We start from the raw sequence: 18159 nt of genomic DNA, 5'->3' as shown, positions 1-18159 counted from the left end.
TAAAACGCGAAGCGGCGGCATGAAAATTAATATTCTTGCGTTTCATCACGAAGTTACAAACTTAGTCTTGCGACTAATCCCTCCCACGAACAAAATTAGTTTACGGCTAATAACATAGGGTACAATCACATAAACCCAGAGCCATCGAGTGTTACACTCGATGGCTCTGCATAAACCTAAGTGCTTGCAGTCGTCTATTTGTACGTCTCGTCGTCTTTGCTTCCTGGTGCTTAGTAGCCTATTTACCTATGTAGCCTATATATAGCCTATAGCCCATATACGTACTGGTATGTAGTCAAGTTCTGGTTGAAGTTTTGGATAAAAAATCTGTAATCAGACCCACGCATGGAATGGCATCGTTAGCTTGTCGTGGCCACATACACAAGTTTGGCTATAAGCTTTTAATGCATGTTAAAAACCAGGTTCAATGCGTAAATAATTAAAAATTCATTCTCGTTTTACTTTGTGCAGATCCTTATTAGCAAATTGGTTTCGCTTTGTTTTGTAGTTTGTTTGGGTTGAACAGCTTTCCATGATTCTTGGCTTTCTCATTTGATGCATTTTACTCCTACTGCTTTTTGTTGTATCTACTAAGACTACTTACATGTTGTAATCTCACAGAAGGGGACCCTCTCTTTTACTCTCTGTATATCTTACATCTTTTTCATAGAACGTACTAGAGCCGGTTGCGGCAAGCGGCACGCCTCATATGTTGAGCAGTTGTTAACCCTAGATAATATTGTAATTTATTGCCATATTAGCAAATAATTGTTTATTGTTGATGTGATGTGTAGTTTTTAAATTCACGAACAGTCTTTGGTAAAAAGCTGTTGTGATAAACAGACGTTCTTGCATATATAGTAGGAGGATCGCCTCTTCCAGCAGCTCGTGTGACAGTCGTACTAACTCGGTCCTGCATTAATTCATCATAGGTGGTAATTAATGAGTTGTGATTCTGGTCAGAGGAGAGGAGTCGCATTAGCAGATTTTGTCTACTGACCTTCCGTCTTTCACATAGTGTTTGCATATTTAAAGTATCTAAAGCTTTGATGATGCTATCTCTTCCTTTCAGTTTACATATAAAACGTAGTGCGTTGTTTTGCACCATTTCAAGTTCATGTTGTAGTAGCTTAGTAGAAGGGTCCGACACAGTGGAGGCATACTCAATATGTGGCCTGCAAAGACTAGTATATGCTAAGAGTTTGGCCTTTTCAGGAGCTTCATATAGCACACGCTTAATCATGCCTAACTGCTGTCTCGCCCTTCTGGCTTTGGAGTCTATATGTTTGTCAAACTTCAGGTTAGATTGTAGGATAACACCTAGGTATTTGGTTTCTTCAACTATTTCTAATTGTTCAGTGTCTAGGAAGTATTCAGCTGAGGGAGAGTTATTTTTGTCATTAAAAATTATGACAGAGCACTTAGATACATTAAATAGCATTTTCCATTTGTTAGCCCATGATTCCAGGGCATTGATGTTTACCTGAAATCGTTGTTTATCAGCATGGCAGTTTACGGGTTGGTATATCAAGGTGTCATCTGCAAATAAACTAATATTGCAGTCAACTTGCTGGGGCAAGTCATTAATATAAACTAAAAACAGTGTGGGACCTAGCACTAATCCCTGTGGAACTCCAGATGACACAGCTAGTTCATCGGATTTGTGTCCATCAACTACTACCCTTTGTTTTCTGGCCATTAGGAAGTCATGTATCCACATAAGAATTTTATCATCTATGTCAGATATACTGGATAACTTGTTCGTCAAGAGTTGGTGAGGTACTTTGTCGAAGGCCTTTGCAAAGTCTAATACTACAGCATGAGTGGTGTCTCCCTGGTCGGTGCTGCGTGCAATATCATGATAAGTACTACACAGCTGAGTTTCACAAGAAAGGCCTTGCCTAAAACCATGTTGTCTACTGTGCAGTACTTTATCAAGTTTATCATTGAGGTGATGTAGAATAATGTGCTCCATGAGCTTACAAGGGATGCTTGTCAGTGAAATTGGCCGATAGTTGTTTATTTGGTTGTATGCCCCACGCTTGTGGAGTGGTGCTACATGAGCTAATTTCCATTTGGTTGGTAACTTGGATGTTTTATATGATTCGTTATATATATATGTGAGACATTTGGCAGTCATTATTGGATCAATTGTAAGGTCTTCCTTTCTCAGTCCATCTGGACCTGGTGATTTTCCATTTTTTAAGCTATATAATAATTTCAATACGCCCTCATAAGTAATGGAGATGTTATCGTTATCACATTGTGTACGTTGATTAATCGGGGTAAGTTGATCTTCAGTACAAAATTGTTTGTGAAAGAAACTATTGAGCAGGTTTGCACATGTAACTGGCTCTTCAGTAATGGTGTCATCATTGTCAATAAGCTTCATAGCTGGTTTGGTGGAGCTTTGCATCCATTTCAAGTGACGATAAAAAGGCTTACTATTTCCCGATTCCAGAGGTTTACATATTTTATTGTACAAGTAATTTCGTTTAATTTCTCGAAGTTTATGTTTACCAAGCCTCCGTTCTTCTTTGTAACGCTTGAGATAGAATGGGTTTGATGTTTTCTTAAACAGATTGTAAGTTTTTCTATGTTTGTTGACTAGTTTCCTAGCTTCTTTATTGAACCATAAAGGCTCTTCCTCATTTGCCTTGTGTATTATTTTGACTGGGACTGTTTTATTGACGGCATTTATTAGTTGCTCAGTAAACAGCTCCCACATTTCTTCGACATTGTGCATTACACTTAGTTTAGCTTGTGTAGGAAACAGAAGTTCCTGAAAAAGGTCAATGTCTACTTTTTGATAGAGCTTTTTCGGTTGCATATGCACACGCTTGTTCGATTGGCTAAGTTGTATGTCAGCAGTGATAATGTAGTGATCACTAATACCTGGAGTAATTATTTCCGCATTTATTTCTGATGGATTTGTAGTGCAGATAAGGTCTAGAGTGTTTCCTAGGACATGAGTAGGGTCATTGATAATTTGTAACAAGTTATTTTCATCTAGGAAAGACTGAAACTGCTGATGTAGTAGCTTATATTGAGTATTTGGTTTAATAATACCTTGTTTCCAGTCAAACCCTGGAAAGTTCATGTCACCAACAATCAAAATATGGTCCTGTGGCTATTTGTTAAATACATAATTAATTGAATCTATGAATGAGTTAATTGGTCTGCCTTGATGAGGTCTATAATAGCACCCAATAGATATACAGTCTTTTAATACTCCCTTTGTATACTCCCTCATGCACCCACTTATATACTCGCTGGTATACTCACTCGTATACTCACTTTTTCACTCGTTTGTATACTCACTCATATATTCACTAATCATGGCTAATGAATAGACTTAGGTCATGTACCAGTTTATCTCACAATTGTCCATGCATGTATTTTCCAATTTTCTATATATCCAGGCTGTATGCTACATGATTGGAATATTAAATATAGACATGCCTCTTTTGCCACTCAATTTTACAATAGCGTGACTGTTCATACGCCGGGAAAAAATAGTAACAAAGAATAATCAGATCTATTGCTAACTGACACAAATATAAGCAAACCTATCTAGAGATAGCTTTAAAACACGCTAGTCGTCTTTAAGCCTGTGGTCAAACTGTGCCTAATCACTCACCTTGCTACATCTCTCTGGGTACTAAGTCTGTTTCATTTAGGCTAAACACGCCTGTGCAATGGCGAAGAAACTGAATGAAGGACATGAGCGTTACAAAGCAGCGATGGTTCTCGCAGGCGCTGGCGATTCACTGGGTTACAGATGTGGAGAGTGGGAATTTAACTACAGTGGCCCTGATATTCACAGAGAACTCCAGGCCTTCGGTGGATTGTCTAACCTAACAAATGAATGTAGGTACCTATTAGTGTGCTGACTGTTTCTTTGACTGAAAACATGAAGCTTCTCGCATTCAAATTTGGGTCCTTTGAGAGTTAGCTCAATGTCATAGATGTGATAGCAGCACCATTTAATTATATGATCAGAAATAACATCAGTAATAGTCTAGCTGAGTAGATAGGTAACGTCACCATGATTAGAGCTCATAACGAAATGAAACAACATCGTTGTGCTCTTCTTAGCTTTATAAATAGGTGAGATATTTATACCATATCAAAGCGGTACCCTAATTAAAAAATGCTTTTTTAAAAACACGTTGTATTTTGTTTATTCTGCAGCCAAAAAAACAAAGATAAATATTTAAAATAATTAAGTATTACACAAAACAGATGTGTGATATAAAATGATGTAGGGCAATTAATGTAAAACCTAAATAGTTTATTTAAATTAAATTAATAAAGTAAAAAGCAGTGAAAACCATTTATTGTTATATTATTTTAAAAAAGGTGGTCGAAAGTGTTGGCATGGCAATGATTAAGTTTGGTTTGAGTGTGATAAAACTGCATAGCATGGATTCTGTATTTTACACTCAATATAGTTTAAATTAACCCAATTCATATATTTTTATTATTTCACATGTTTATCAGCAGTTTTACTTACAAACCTGTAATGTTGTCAATAATGTTGAACATTGCGTTTTGGAAATTATTTTTAATCAAGAGAGTTGTTTGTTCAAGTTGTACATTGTACATCAAAAAAATCTTATGTAGAGTTTGGCTATATGGTATTACTTTGGTTGTCAATTCTCTATCCTGCACACATTCAGTTTCACCTATAGCGGCTTTTGTTTATTTGATCTTTGTTCCAACTAAATTGTAGATTAACTATTTAGTGTAATACTGTTTTACCTTGTAGTGCCAGGATTTAGGGTCAGTGATGATACAGTGATGCATTTGGCGACAGCTAAAGGTTGAGTATTAACCACTACTCTATGGTTTATATATCTCACTACTACTAGTAACTACTACTCTATGGTTTATATATCTCACTACTACTAGTAACTACTACTCTATGGTTTATATATCTCACTATTACTAGTAACCACTACTCTATGGTTTATATATCTAACTATTACTAGTAACTACTACTATATTGTTTATATATCTCACTACTACTAGTAACTACTACTATATTGTTTATATATTTCACTACTACTAGTAACTACTACTATATTGTTTATATATCTCACTACTACTAGTAACCACTACTCTATGGTTTATATATCTCACTATTACTAGTAACCACTACTCTATGGTTTATATATCTAACTATTACTAGTAACTACTACTATATTGTTTATATATCTCACTACTACTAGTAACTACTACTATATTGTTTATATATCTCACTACTACTAGTAACTACTACTATATTGTTTATATATCTCACTACTACTAGTAACTACTACTATATTGTTTATATATCTCACTACTACTAGTAACTACTACTATATTGTCTGTATTATAGCTCTGGTAACACATAAGGTCGGCGCAAAGCTGGAATTACTTTACAACAACTTAGCTCACGAGTATATCAATTGCATGAAGGATATGCATGGAAGGGCACCAGGTGAGGCATAACATACCTTAACAATATTTTATTGACGAATTAGCCGATTAGGTAATAGAATAATTACCTAATGAATTTGAGAAACTTACTTGAAAAGCTAGATCTTTACTAAAATCTTTACTAAAACGATACCCCTATTTTGGTTAACAATATCGCAATCACGCATAACTTAACAGTTACGCATAACTTAACAGTTACGCATAACTTAACAGCTACGCATAACTTAACAGTTACGCATAACTTAACAGTTACGCATAACTTAACAGTTACGCATAACTTAACAGTTACGCATCACTTGACAATTACGCATCACTTGACAATTACGCATAATGGTCAACAGTGCCAGTTATTAACCGCAAGCAAGTGCTTTAAGAGTGAGTATCTTAACCAATGTAATGACTTTTTACCTAATGAATCTATTGATTTGTATTCTGTCTAGCCCAATGGGTAAGTTTGCTGCCTTTAGAGTTGGAGGTCCCGAGATCAGATCTTGTGCCATGGGAATTTTCATTACTAGATTGTAATTGCTATAACTGGACACACGGATTAACAAAGAGACAAACACTAAGATTGATATTTATAGACTGTGAGCAATAACGTTGCATGCGTATTATTGAGACAGCGATTTGATTTTTCATCAGCTTGGTTTCAGCCAATCACATTTAGAAGCTACAAATAGAGAAAGATGCGAAGGTTGTGCTATTTACTAACTCTATATTTGTTTTTATTAACTTCTTGAGAGTTCCGATGCTCTCCGCTACTTTATCTATGTTTATGAAGCCTAAACAGTTCTCGGTGTAATGCTGCAGGAATTATTTAAACTGAAGGATTTTGGCCAGAATTTTTAGTCAGTTATCCAGATATGATCAGTAAGTTCAGCCGTGAAGCAGTTATTTATTGAAAGAATGCTTTTACCAGTCAGGATTTGTTTGACTCCAACATTGAAGTCAAAATAGTAATGGTAATGCACGTGTACATGCAAAGTGTACAATATGCACTGCAAGGCTCTTCTGTACATGTACCTACAAAGTGTACAAGATGCCCTGTATAGCTCTTCGGTATATCTACATACAGAGTGTACAATATGCACTGCATGGCTCTTCTGTACATGTACCTACAAAGTGTACAAGATGCCCTGTATAGCTCTTCGGTATATCCACATACAGAGTGTACAATATGCACTGCATGGCTCTTCTGTACATGTACCTACAAAGTGTACAAGATGCCCTGTATAGCTCTTCGGTATATTCACATACAGAGTGTACAATGTGCACTGCATGGCTCTTCTGTACATGTACCTACAAAGTGTACAAGATGCCCTGTATAGCTCTTCGGTATATTCACATACAGAGTGTACAATATGCACTGCATCGCTCTTCTGTACATGTACCTACAAAGTGTACAAGACAGGCTGCATGCTTCTGATGTACACTTGACTATTTATTGCATCACACTTGCTTTTCACTTGCTTTTTGGTATTTTTACATTCGGTCCAGCTGGTACAAGTTAATCCTGCTGGGTATGTAATGAAAACTTAACTAGTTGCTATTAGCAACCTTGTCTGTGTCTGCACGCTGCTGATGTTTAAGACTTTTGTCTCTATAGGCGGAACATGTATGGGCTCCTGCAGTAAGCTCTCAGTGTTACGCGACAAAGACCCTCAAGCTAAACTATATCGGCTACCATTTAATCCGAGGTATTATCCCATGTTGTTCGTCTGAGCTGATAGAACAGCTTTGCAATTTAATTTCAGCTTGTTAATAAGCAAGCTAAACATTGAGTTGGTGATTTGTTCCGAGACGAAACGCTAGTAGATAAAGGCTTGGTTACACACAACGACGAAATACATATTTTGTGTAAGTAAAGTGTCAGTAATGCAATGTCCGGGCGGTTATGTTGAAACGAACATGAAGACCCCAATAGAAAAACCAGTGATGTCATACTTGGGCAGTTTTGAGCAAATCAATTTTCTAGTTTTGATATTGGATTATGCGATGAATATACAGTTTATATTTTATAATAAAGATTTGCAATTTTTTTAAAAGATACATGGTTTGATGCTTATAAAATAACATTTTCAACTCTGGATATTGATGTCTTATGATGCCATTGCCAAAATTGAACACGCATGTTGGCAACAGACATTACTTATTTTTCGATATGAATGCAGTAAATGAGATTTTGTTTTATAACGCTATAAACATTTTAAACATTTAACAATAATGCGGAAATAAACTATAACCATAGAAAAACATGCCATATTTTTCATTTTGGTAAAAATAAAGCTTACGCATTTATGATTGACTATTATAGTTTATTCTAGCTCATGTAACTCAGCATAAACTACCACGGTAGTTTCTTATAAGGTCCACTCTCAAGTGACCCTGACAACAAGGTTTCTCACAAACAATTGTTTATATACGTTTTCTTACCTGTAGTAGATATATGAAAATCAGGAGTGTAAATTGGAACAGTTTATTAACCCTTCTAGATAATTCGTCAGGTAAATAAATCTTTTAAACCCTGCTCTATCTATAGCTTGATCCATGTCGCAAATGCAAAGTATTTTTGTACCTGGCTGTTTGAACTACTTACATATAAAAAAATTTTCTTGAGCAAAAATATAGCATGGCACATAGCTACACAGCTTTACACTCTCACAAATATAGCATGGCACATAGCTACACAGCATTACACTCTCACAAATAATTGACAAAACTAGATTAGATAATAAATATGCTGATATATTTTAAGGAACATCAAACAAGGATGTCATAGCCTTCACACAAGTGTGGCCAATTGCTATTGGCCGATCCATTTGTCAACATGACGCAAGGTTTAGTAGCGTTGGTGTTTGTAACCACAGTAAATATCTACACTATGCATCGACTACACATGTTGTTGCTGATTTTATCCCCAGTAAATATCTGTACTATCGCTGTGTGTAGCCAGGGCTTAACCAATAATATAGTATATGTAATTGATTCACGAAAATGGGAAAAGGTGTCTAGAAAATAATAAAAAGGTGTCCAGAAGTTTCCTTTGGATACGGTGATTGATTTGGATTTAGAATGTGATTTTTCGTATATTTAAGGTTTAAAGTTTGTACTGATATACCATATAATAAAGAGTTGTGTGCTTATGAAAATACTAGAACTAAAACAATTGCAATGCTCCTGCACTTAACTCAGGCCTTCTGTATAGCTCATATGACATGCAATAGTTCGGCAGGCTGAATGTAGTAACTATACAAGCGCTGATGATGCATGACGCTAAGATTACTCTGTCAGATAGAAAACAGTTAACATTTGATGTTATTGTGGGCTGTTAACGGACAGAAAGCAGTCACCTTATGAACAAAGATGGTTGTGAAGGCTGTTGACCTCTGACTCCCTTGCTTGAAATGTAGTCTTGTTATAATGTAGGCCAATGTATGTTTTCTTCAGCAGCGCGTCACTATGTAGATAACGGTCTGACCAAAATCTCAATGGGTTACAACAAACCATTGGCTCACCAATTTGTACAGTGTAACTAGTTTTTGCATTAAATCAATAGCATGAATCGCTGACTTGAAAACAGAAGTACAAGTGTTTAGGCAATATTTATTGCTTGGAACAGATTTGAAAAGACCTTGGAATACTAACAAAGATGAAAAAATATGCATTTCGTTTTTGGATAGTGTTCGCTCTTCATTTATTCCAAGACCTTGGAATACTAACAAAGATGAAAAAATATGCATTTCATTTTTGGATAGTGGGAGTATGTTAACCACTCATCCGCAGATGTTATAAGTTACGTCAGCACTAACTTATCTTGTCTTGCATCATGTTTATTGTTACACTCCGTGACTACTACTATGACTCATATAAAGGTCAGGGAAAGGTCATGCCACCTCAGCTTCTTGTAACCTTCACCTCTGACGTACGTGTAGCGGTGTTATCACTCACTACCTCTTAACTTCCCGACCTAATGCGCTTGCTTTTTTCATGCTATTAATTGTGAAATCAATTTTACACAATCTTCCTTCATTTTTTTCCTTTATTTCCTTCTTACTTCCTTCATTTGCATATCTGTCTGTCTGTTCCAGTCTATTGTTGATTATCTTATGCTGCCTCCACTTTCTGTTTCATGGCTAAGAAGTTTCAGAATAACAGACAATCAGTATCAGTCCTTCCTCTTAAGTGTAAACTATGGCAAGGTATCTTGTCTTCTTCTACATAATAATAATAATAATACTGTATTGTTATAGGATTCATTCTTTATCTGTCTCTGCAGAGAGCGCACGACTCTAATTCTCTTCACATTCTTACAGAGGAGGAGGCTGTGGGGCAGCGATGAGAGCTATGTGCATCGGACTGAGATACCCAACTACTGCTGACTTAGATCAGCTCGTAGCAGTCAGCGTTGAGAGTGGAAGGATGACTCATAACCATCCAACAGGCTATTTAGGTGCTCTGGTGTCTGCTCTGTTCACTGCATATGCTATTCAAGGTATGTCAAACCTCAGTGTAGAATCTCTTCGCTGCCTTCATGGAAATACATGGTGCTAGTGTCCACTTGTTGGTTGGCTATAGGCTTTCCTACATATGCCTTGAATCTTGCCTTTTCTGTAATCCTTTGCGGACATCTGGGTAGGTTGTTCATTCTGTGTGCACCCTGGCTTCTTCAATGTTTCTCTTTTATGCTTACTGGAGTTGTTCTCTCTTCATAAATAGTCGAAATGCTTGAAAACAACACAGTTGGAATGTTATCATAATGATGTTCATATTAGCTGAGAAACTTGTTATTCAAACCTGTTGTAGTTACTACCTGTCAATGGTTAGAGATGCCTCTAATCGCTATGGTGAGAAAGGTTCATGTCAAATCTGCTCAGCTATTTCTCTTGCACAAATCTTATCAATCGTGTCCCCCTCTGCTGTCACCCTCTGCTGTCGTTTAAAATCATTACAACTTGGTTCAGTGTCTTGTTTCTATACTTAGAAGAACTCACATATATCTCTTGTTGGGATGATTTATAATATGTCAGCTATAAGATATGCTGTTCTCTATCAGCTCTTCTGTGTAATTTATATGTAACTGTTCTATCACAACCAGTTGGCACTTTGTTCCTATCTATTTGCATTCTGTGCTATCAGTAATGAGTTTGACACACTATTCTGTCTAAATTCTGTGTGCTGAGTGCAGGCAAACCTCTGGTCACTTGGGGAGCTAGTTTAGTAAAAGAAGTTCTTCCCAAAGCAAAAAATTACATAGAAGAAATTGGAATAGATGTGCAAGAAAATCTAGCAAACTGGTAAGTGTCTCTATGTCTATTTCTCTATTACTGCTGTACATGAACCGGTGTAGTCCATGTTGCTGCTGCGAGATGTCAATTTATTCCGACGGTGATTTGATAACTAGAGATAATGTAACTATAAGTCAAGTAGTATTCGAGTTAGACAGTTTTTTATTTCTCAACATTATCGCCAGACGAGTCAAAACATTTCACGCTCATCATACGTCACTTGATCTGACGCCTTCACTTAATTAATATCTTATTACTGCCTCAAAGCTATTAGAAAAGATTACAGTGGTAAGACAACACCTAAATAAAACCACTCCAACAAATTATGCATGTATCACAATAATATTTTAACTTATAAAAAAATGGCTTTATTATCGAATCGCCCTAGTATCTTGATGACTTCCTATTTGGGTTAGTGATTGATTTTATGTTTAAAAAGAACTACTATCTAGAATTACCTTGAAAATATAATTGATGAATCTTACTGTAGAGTGTAGAGGATGTTGAGACATTACACCGCGGCACCGAATGTCATTATAACTTATCTTACAATTGTTATCTATCCTTAGATTCACATGTTTCTAGTGATCTGTGTACAACTCACCACAAAGGCTAAAATGTACATTCCCTATTCCCAGTAATTAATTGTTACCAATATTGATATTGTTAGGTATTTGATTATGATTGCTTATTACTGACACATAACTCCTCGAGCAAATCTATTTTAATACTAGTAGAGCGGTGAAGTTATTTGATAAAGTTCTATCAAATGGATCATCTCTTGTGGTTACTTATGCAATGCTTCTCTTTTCCAAAATAGCTTTTTTGCAAAAGTGACCTTTTTAGTGTTGTTTTTTCTTTGCATTTTGTTAGAGCAAAGCTTGCTAATTTGCCATTTTTAATAAGCACAAATGTTGTGGAAAGACCCCTTGTACTCGGAGCAGTGCGATTAATGTATGGAGTATTTATAATGCACATCTCAACCGATTGTTCAGTGAAAACAAGCAACAATCTTCTATGTGAGATATAATTATCCCCGGGATGTGGGTAATCTCTGGATCGATTTAATAAATGAGGAAAACATATTGAAACAAATTAAACAAAGAAAATTGAACAAAAACAAATTGAAATGGCATATACCGGGTAACTCTATTTCAATTTGGAGTAGTCTCCTCATACAAGGCGGCTTGTCATTGTTACTAGTACCCTGGCAGTCTAGTGTGCTGTGTGAGATGGTCTGGTGTTCTCTGAATAAAGCACAGATAATCACTATACGTACAATTATTATGAAATACATCTGGGCAGTCGATTGATGCAATTGTTAGAGTATCGGTCTACCAACCTGAATGTCGGAGTTCTAATCCTGAATGAAGCATTCTTTCATCCCAACACTAATCATGGATTCGAACAGACGACCGGACACAGCTCTTATTATAGTAAAGGTTGCTACTCGGTCGACAACTGGCACTGTGTTAATGCTATGCTATTTTGTCATATTTGAGGCTTTTATAAAATCTTGTTTAGAAAGACCAAACATTAGCGAATAGAGTAAATCCCATCGTCAATATAATTGTGAGTGTCGTGTATCAAATCTAATCGTTTGTATGTGCTGTAATGTATGAATTAAAGTTGATCTGCTCTTGTCCATCATCAGGCACCTTATCATATCACTCTAATTCGCGCAATATTGTATGCATTGACAAATTTATTACCGCTTGGTTCTCAATTTCATTTTTATCAATGCAGGTTTTCCTGGTCAAGTGCGTTAGAAATATGAAAATCAAATAACTTTGCTATATATGAACCCTCAGACAAACAACTGTGAGCATACGTAGGTGACAGCATATAAGCATATCATGGTGTATAAGGCAAACCAAGAGAATCAAATATTAACTTTTGTTTTGGTATAATTTGCTATGCAAAAAACTTATTTCTAATCATTATCGCTATAATTCTTGTATCTCACCTCCTTATACATGTAGACAGTTTGATCTTCAGCAAATTTTCTTTGAATTTGCTGTGTCATTTTATTCAGGTCATACTTTGAGAACCACTGGAAAGAGTACCTTGCTCTCAGGCAGATTACCGATGGAGAGCATGAGCCAGTCTTCCCCGATGCGTATGGCGTGAAAGAGAGGGATGAGTATTATAATGAGTTGTCATTCTCTGGTTGGGGTGGTTCCGCTGGACATGACTCAGTCATAATTGCGTAAGTTGCCCATTTAGTTCTTCTAATTACTATCTAATCAGGGTATGCCTTTCATTCACCTGGTCATTGCATTCTTCACGTTTAGTAGTACTAAAATATATAATAGACTTTTGATCTGGATTTGTCCCGTCTTGATCTTTTTAAAATAGTCTCCTACATTTAACATGTTGCGTCATTTAGTTAGACTCGTTTGCCATTTTTACTTGTGTTACTTCTATTTGTTCTCTTGCCACATGTATGTCGTTCCATCACATTTTACTTGCGCTGTTGTGTCAGTCTCTGAGGCTGTGTATGTTTATATTTATCATTTCATCAAATAGTTGACGCCTATTTTTGGTAAACTACAATTCCATTTCACACGGGAAGGGGGCGGGGTAAAGGACATAATAGTATAACTTGTGAGCAGTTAGCTCCACAACACCTATTAAACTCGGAAAAAGGCTACGAAGAAGGGCAGAATCAGGGTCTACTTTTCAATTGATATCCACACCAACTACAATCTACCAGATAAAAGCTACTGATATTTGTAAAACATACATTATCGCCAAGTCGCAGATACTAGTGGTAGGACAGTCCGTGCTAGTTAAATCACATTGGTTAAAACAAAACACATGTGTTTTGCTCCAATTTGTTCTGCAGTTTGGAGAGATTACCATCTCAAATCAATGTCGATTGATGAAAAGAAGCCTTGCTCAGACTCTCCTCAGATCTTGTTTAGAAGAAAAATCGCAGGCTACTGAATGTTAATAAATAAGGAGATCTAAATCAAAGTTTTTATGTGGAAGATTTAGTATTTCCCTCAAAAAAGCCAGTTACAGCAGGACCCTGAAATAAATATGCTACAAGCTGAAACCCAAAGTCCAACCAACACTTTTGAATCAGACTTACCTAGACCAGAGCAGAACTTGACTGTGGCTGGAGTCTTTGCTTAGTGTCATCATTAGGGGAAGGTATTTCCTAAAGAGGAATGAACTCCATTCCACTTCCATTTTTTCTTCTACAAGACATTAGAAAAATCGTGTGAACTTATGGGTTATTAGGAAACGGTGTCTACTGCTAATATAGAAATATAATATAAAATTAAAAGCCAATGGAGTTGAAACGATCTCCAAATATTCATAAACTTTAATATTATAAGGGCCTTGCAAGTTATCAAAAAACAAGCAAGCAAGTATAGTATACTATAATATGGTATAGCTTCAGGCAGAGGAGTACACCTAACAATAGGTACTCGATTGAGATATCTTTTCCTTAGACTGGACTCTTATTACGACTTGTGTTTTTGTCTTGCTAACTTGTTTTGTTGTCATGTTTACATAAATCACTGATATCAGGTATTTTTAATCATACATTGGATTCCATTTTGTTGTTCATTAAAGTTGCATAATAGTTGCATCATACGTCTCCTTATGACTAGATAACAGGCCATAACATGCTCGAAAGATTGCTTCCTTTCATCCTGATAAATTCGAACATCACGAGTCCCACTCTAGTAAAATTAGTTTCAGTTTTTTGTTGGCGCTAGCCTGAGATTCAAAGTACACATGCTGGTGTTTATCGAGTTTGTACTGACTTACATCCACATACCCTGCGTGGCACATTAGATAATGCCAGACTGTTATGTACCTGAGTGAAGGTATAATGAGTTCAGCCGCGTTCATTACTTCAATTTATTGTTTTATAGATATGATGCTCTGTTAGGTAGCAAAGGGAGCTGGGATGAACTCGCTAACAGGTGAGTCAGACTTATTATTATTAGCATCATTAGTCTTTTCAAGACGGAATACCTCTTGGCACTTTGCTTCAACCACTATTGTTTGATTATACCACTGTCTTTTACCATTGTTTGTTACTATTACTCACTACTATTACTCACTACTATTACTCAATACTATTACTCACTAATATTACTCACTACTATTACTCACTACTATTACCCGCTGCTATTACTCACTATTATTACTCACTACTATTACTCGCTATTATTACTCACTACTATTACTCACTACTATTACTCACTATTATTACTCACTACTATTACTCACTACTATTACTTACTACTATTGCACCCACCAGTGACAGTGCCTAATGAGCAACATTCTGTGAGTGTTGTACAAAACACTGGTCTTCCATTTTACTTGCACCATCCATACTCTAGTTCCGTTTCATAACATCCTATGTATGTTCTCATACTGGATGTCTTCTCTTGCTTTTTTAGAGCAATTTTCCATGGAGGAGACAACGACAGTACAGGAACTATTGCTGCTTGTTGGTTTGGAGGTCTTTATGGCTTTAAAGGAGTCTACGAGAATAATTATAAGGTAACACGATCTCCTTATGTTTTTCGTACAGAGCAACTTTAATATGATAAATTATACACCTTCCCTTGTGATATAGCTCATTGATCCAAACTGCTGGCAAGTTATTTCTATGTGCTGATGTCATAAGACAACTCCTATCAGTTTGTCAATATCAAACATCTCGCACATGTACATTGATGCATTACATTTCTTTTTTTTCTAAGGATTAAAAATATGTGATACTGCAGTAGTTTTGTTGATCATTTGGGCCAGGTAATAAAACGTAAGTTGACAAATTTGCATTACCTGCGCTACATGGCATTACCTGCGCTACATGGCATTGCTAGCAGAGAGTTGACATGAAAGATAACAATTACAGGAAGTGGAGTACCGAGATAAGATGGAGGAGTTTGCAATAAATCTTTTTGAGCTCAGCCATTCCTGTCATGAATGAGTTTCAGCCAAGTGATGCAGTGGTTCACAGCTTTTAGGATCTGGATGCTTCTTTTACTGGCTTTATAATTAGTTATGAGAAGAACTTTTTTTCTCTGGTACAGTGTTATAAGATTATTGGTTTAGATTTATAATTTACTTTGCTTTCAGAGGTTTATTATACTGGTACAATTTTAATTTATACATCTGATTTTATGGATACATATTGTTTTAGATTTTATTATTTTAGGTGCTGAAGACATTATTCATTCAGCTATATTTTATTTGTGACCAATTCAGAAATATTGGAATGAAATGGATTTTTGAATTTGTTTTCTGGAAGATTCTTAATGGTTTTTGCAAGAGATATCATTTGTATAATGTCTATCAACCAATACATGTATATGCATACACATATGAATCCTGTGAGCTGTCAAAACTATTTGGTTGTGAAAGCATTTTACTCTAAAATAGTACTGTCAATATGTTGTTGTTGGACAGTATTCCTTTACTGTCAGAGTAATGACTTTTGGAATGTAAATGAGTACACCGGTCAGGTAAAGAACATCTAGCCGCAGTATAAAGCCTCTTCACCCTTTTTCGTTTGCTTTATTTAGAAAAATTAGTTTTTTAATAGGGAGAACTATGATCAAAGACAGGTTGATGCATAGTTTCAGACGTTTCATAATCTTTCTTTTGAACCTTCGCAGCCATTTTATGTGGCTATCAAATGTAGCAACATTGTTTGATGCATTGCCACAGAAATGAGTAAAAGGAATGAGTGCGAACAACCTGTCTTCCTTTATCAAACAAACCACATTTTATGACTTGCATTTCTCTCCAGATAAGAGACATTTACGCGATCCAAGTTTGAAAAGTTACGTGGGAAAATTGATAAAAAATTCACTTTGTCAACAGCCGAGTCGTTTGATGCTCAATAGATAATACGCAGTAGACTATGCAAGGAGACCATAAATTAGATCAACAGGCTAAAGTTGTTACTAGTTTGCATGTTATTACTATCTGACTCGCTGTTACAATATCAAAATGTGATAAACCACAAGATTAAGAAGATGGTCCAATAGAGAGCAGCAGCTAGAATAGGTTTTAGTTCTAAGGAGTGAACAACACATAATCAAATGCATGCAAGATTTATTAAATTATCAAATTTTTCTCCAAAATGGACAATATTTTATATTAAGTTTCCAACCTAGGGCTCTTACATATTACTAAGAGTGTGAAGTGAAGCTATACATATCATGGTTATCAATATTCTGTCTCCTCTTGTAAGTTTAGACTCCACTCAATGCTTCAAAATGTATCTCCAAAATGAGAATACCAGTTCTCATTTTGGAGATACATTATTGCATACTGCAAAGTCCATTTATGGCTGATATTGTGCTTACTGACAAGTATGTAGATTTACTTAATTATAACCAAATGGCCTATCAAACAAAAAACTTGTGACTTAAGCAGTGAGTCTATGAACTGAGTCTGAGGAGTAAGTCTATGAACTAAGTACAGCGAGTAAGTCTAAGAATTACGAAGTACAAGAAGTAACTCTATGAACTTGGTACAAGGAGTTAGTCTGTGAATTAGGCACGAGATGTAATTGAACAACTTAATCAGTGTAAGCCGTACTGGACAAAACTGAGTCACTTGCAAGTTCATAACTATGAAGTACATCAACGGTTAGTTAGCTGCCAAATAATAATTGTCTTCACTTACCGCTACTTTAATATGTGATCTTTTTATTTCATTTACTAGGTTCAGATTTGTATAAACATGAAAGTTATTTATCAGTTCATGCTAAATGCTGGCGAATGTGGTAGCTTTAGTTAAGTTAGCAGTCAAAACTTGTGCTGCACATCCCGCATTTGTAGAAACTCACAGCTACTGCTGAAAGACTAATAAAGGAAACGTGAGGTAGGATAACTTTACAATCATCAGCTATAAAATAATTGATGATTGTAGAACCAACACCAGCAGCAGTTTTAAATGTGTCTAAAAATAGGAAGTGTTAGTTTCTTTGGCAAATCATGTAGAACAAACCTGAACCAACTGCCACTACGGAGACAGTACGAACAAGTCAGAGCATTTCATCACCTGATGTATGATGTTGCTTTTTAAAAGGTTGAAGATCTTAAGCAAAAATACTTAACATTTAAATGTATGACTAGCGCAACTCTTTTTATTTTTAACAGCTTTAGAGGAGATCGCTCAACTCGAACTCCTAGGCAAAACCAACATGAGTTCAACCGACTGCTGTCAGTAAAATAACAAACGCAACAACTGACTGAAACTATGTTAAAAATAACTTTTGAACTCCTTTAGATTCATGTTTAGGTCATATTAAATTATTGTCTGTTTTTTCAGCAACTTTCTAGGAAGCATAAGTTGATGGTTTTAATAGAAATCAGAATTTGAAGAACTCACATCAAACAAGCTT

The 18159-nt window shown here is 35.9% G+C and overlaps 1 protein-coding gene across 3 annotated transcripts; it reads left to right on the top strand.

The window, feature by feature from the left end:
- The first annotated feature begins 130 nt into the window (after positions 1-130).
- On the top strand, positions 131-16125 carry LOC137402600 (ADP-ribosylhydrolase ARH1-like). Of its 3 annotated transcripts, none has more exons than XM_068089117.1 (11): positions 131-200; positions 3681-3870; positions 4772-4825; positions 5384-5485; positions 7091-7181; positions 9798-9976; positions 10670-10778; positions 12805-12978; positions 14663-14713; positions 15197-15299; positions 15658-16125. In XM_068089117.1, exons 2-11 carry the CDS (start codon positions 3699-3701, stop codon positions 15730-15732), a joined length of 1110 nt encoding a protein of 369 aa, XP_067945218.1. In that variant the 5' UTR covers positions 131-200; positions 3681-3698; the 3' UTR covers positions 15733-16125. The 3 variants fall into 3 exon arrangements, with proteins under 3 accessions (XP_067945218.1, XP_067945212.1, XP_067945206.1); XM_068089111.1 differs by having other exon boundaries at positions 151-287; XM_068089105.1 differs by lacking the exon at positions 131-200 and adding an exon at positions 278-329.
- Positions 16126-18159: the final 2034 nt, after the last annotated feature.

This window comes from Watersipora subatra, chromosome 1, assembly GCF_963576615.1.
Source record: "Watersipora subatra chromosome 1, tzWatSuba1.1, whole genome shotgun sequence".
Taxonomy (NCBI): domain Eukaryota; kingdom Metazoa; phylum Bryozoa; class Gymnolaemata; order Cheilostomatida; family Watersiporidae; genus Watersipora; species Watersipora subatra.
Note: the sequence above shows the minus strand (reverse complement) of the source record. Positions and strands in the feature narration are given on the sequence as shown.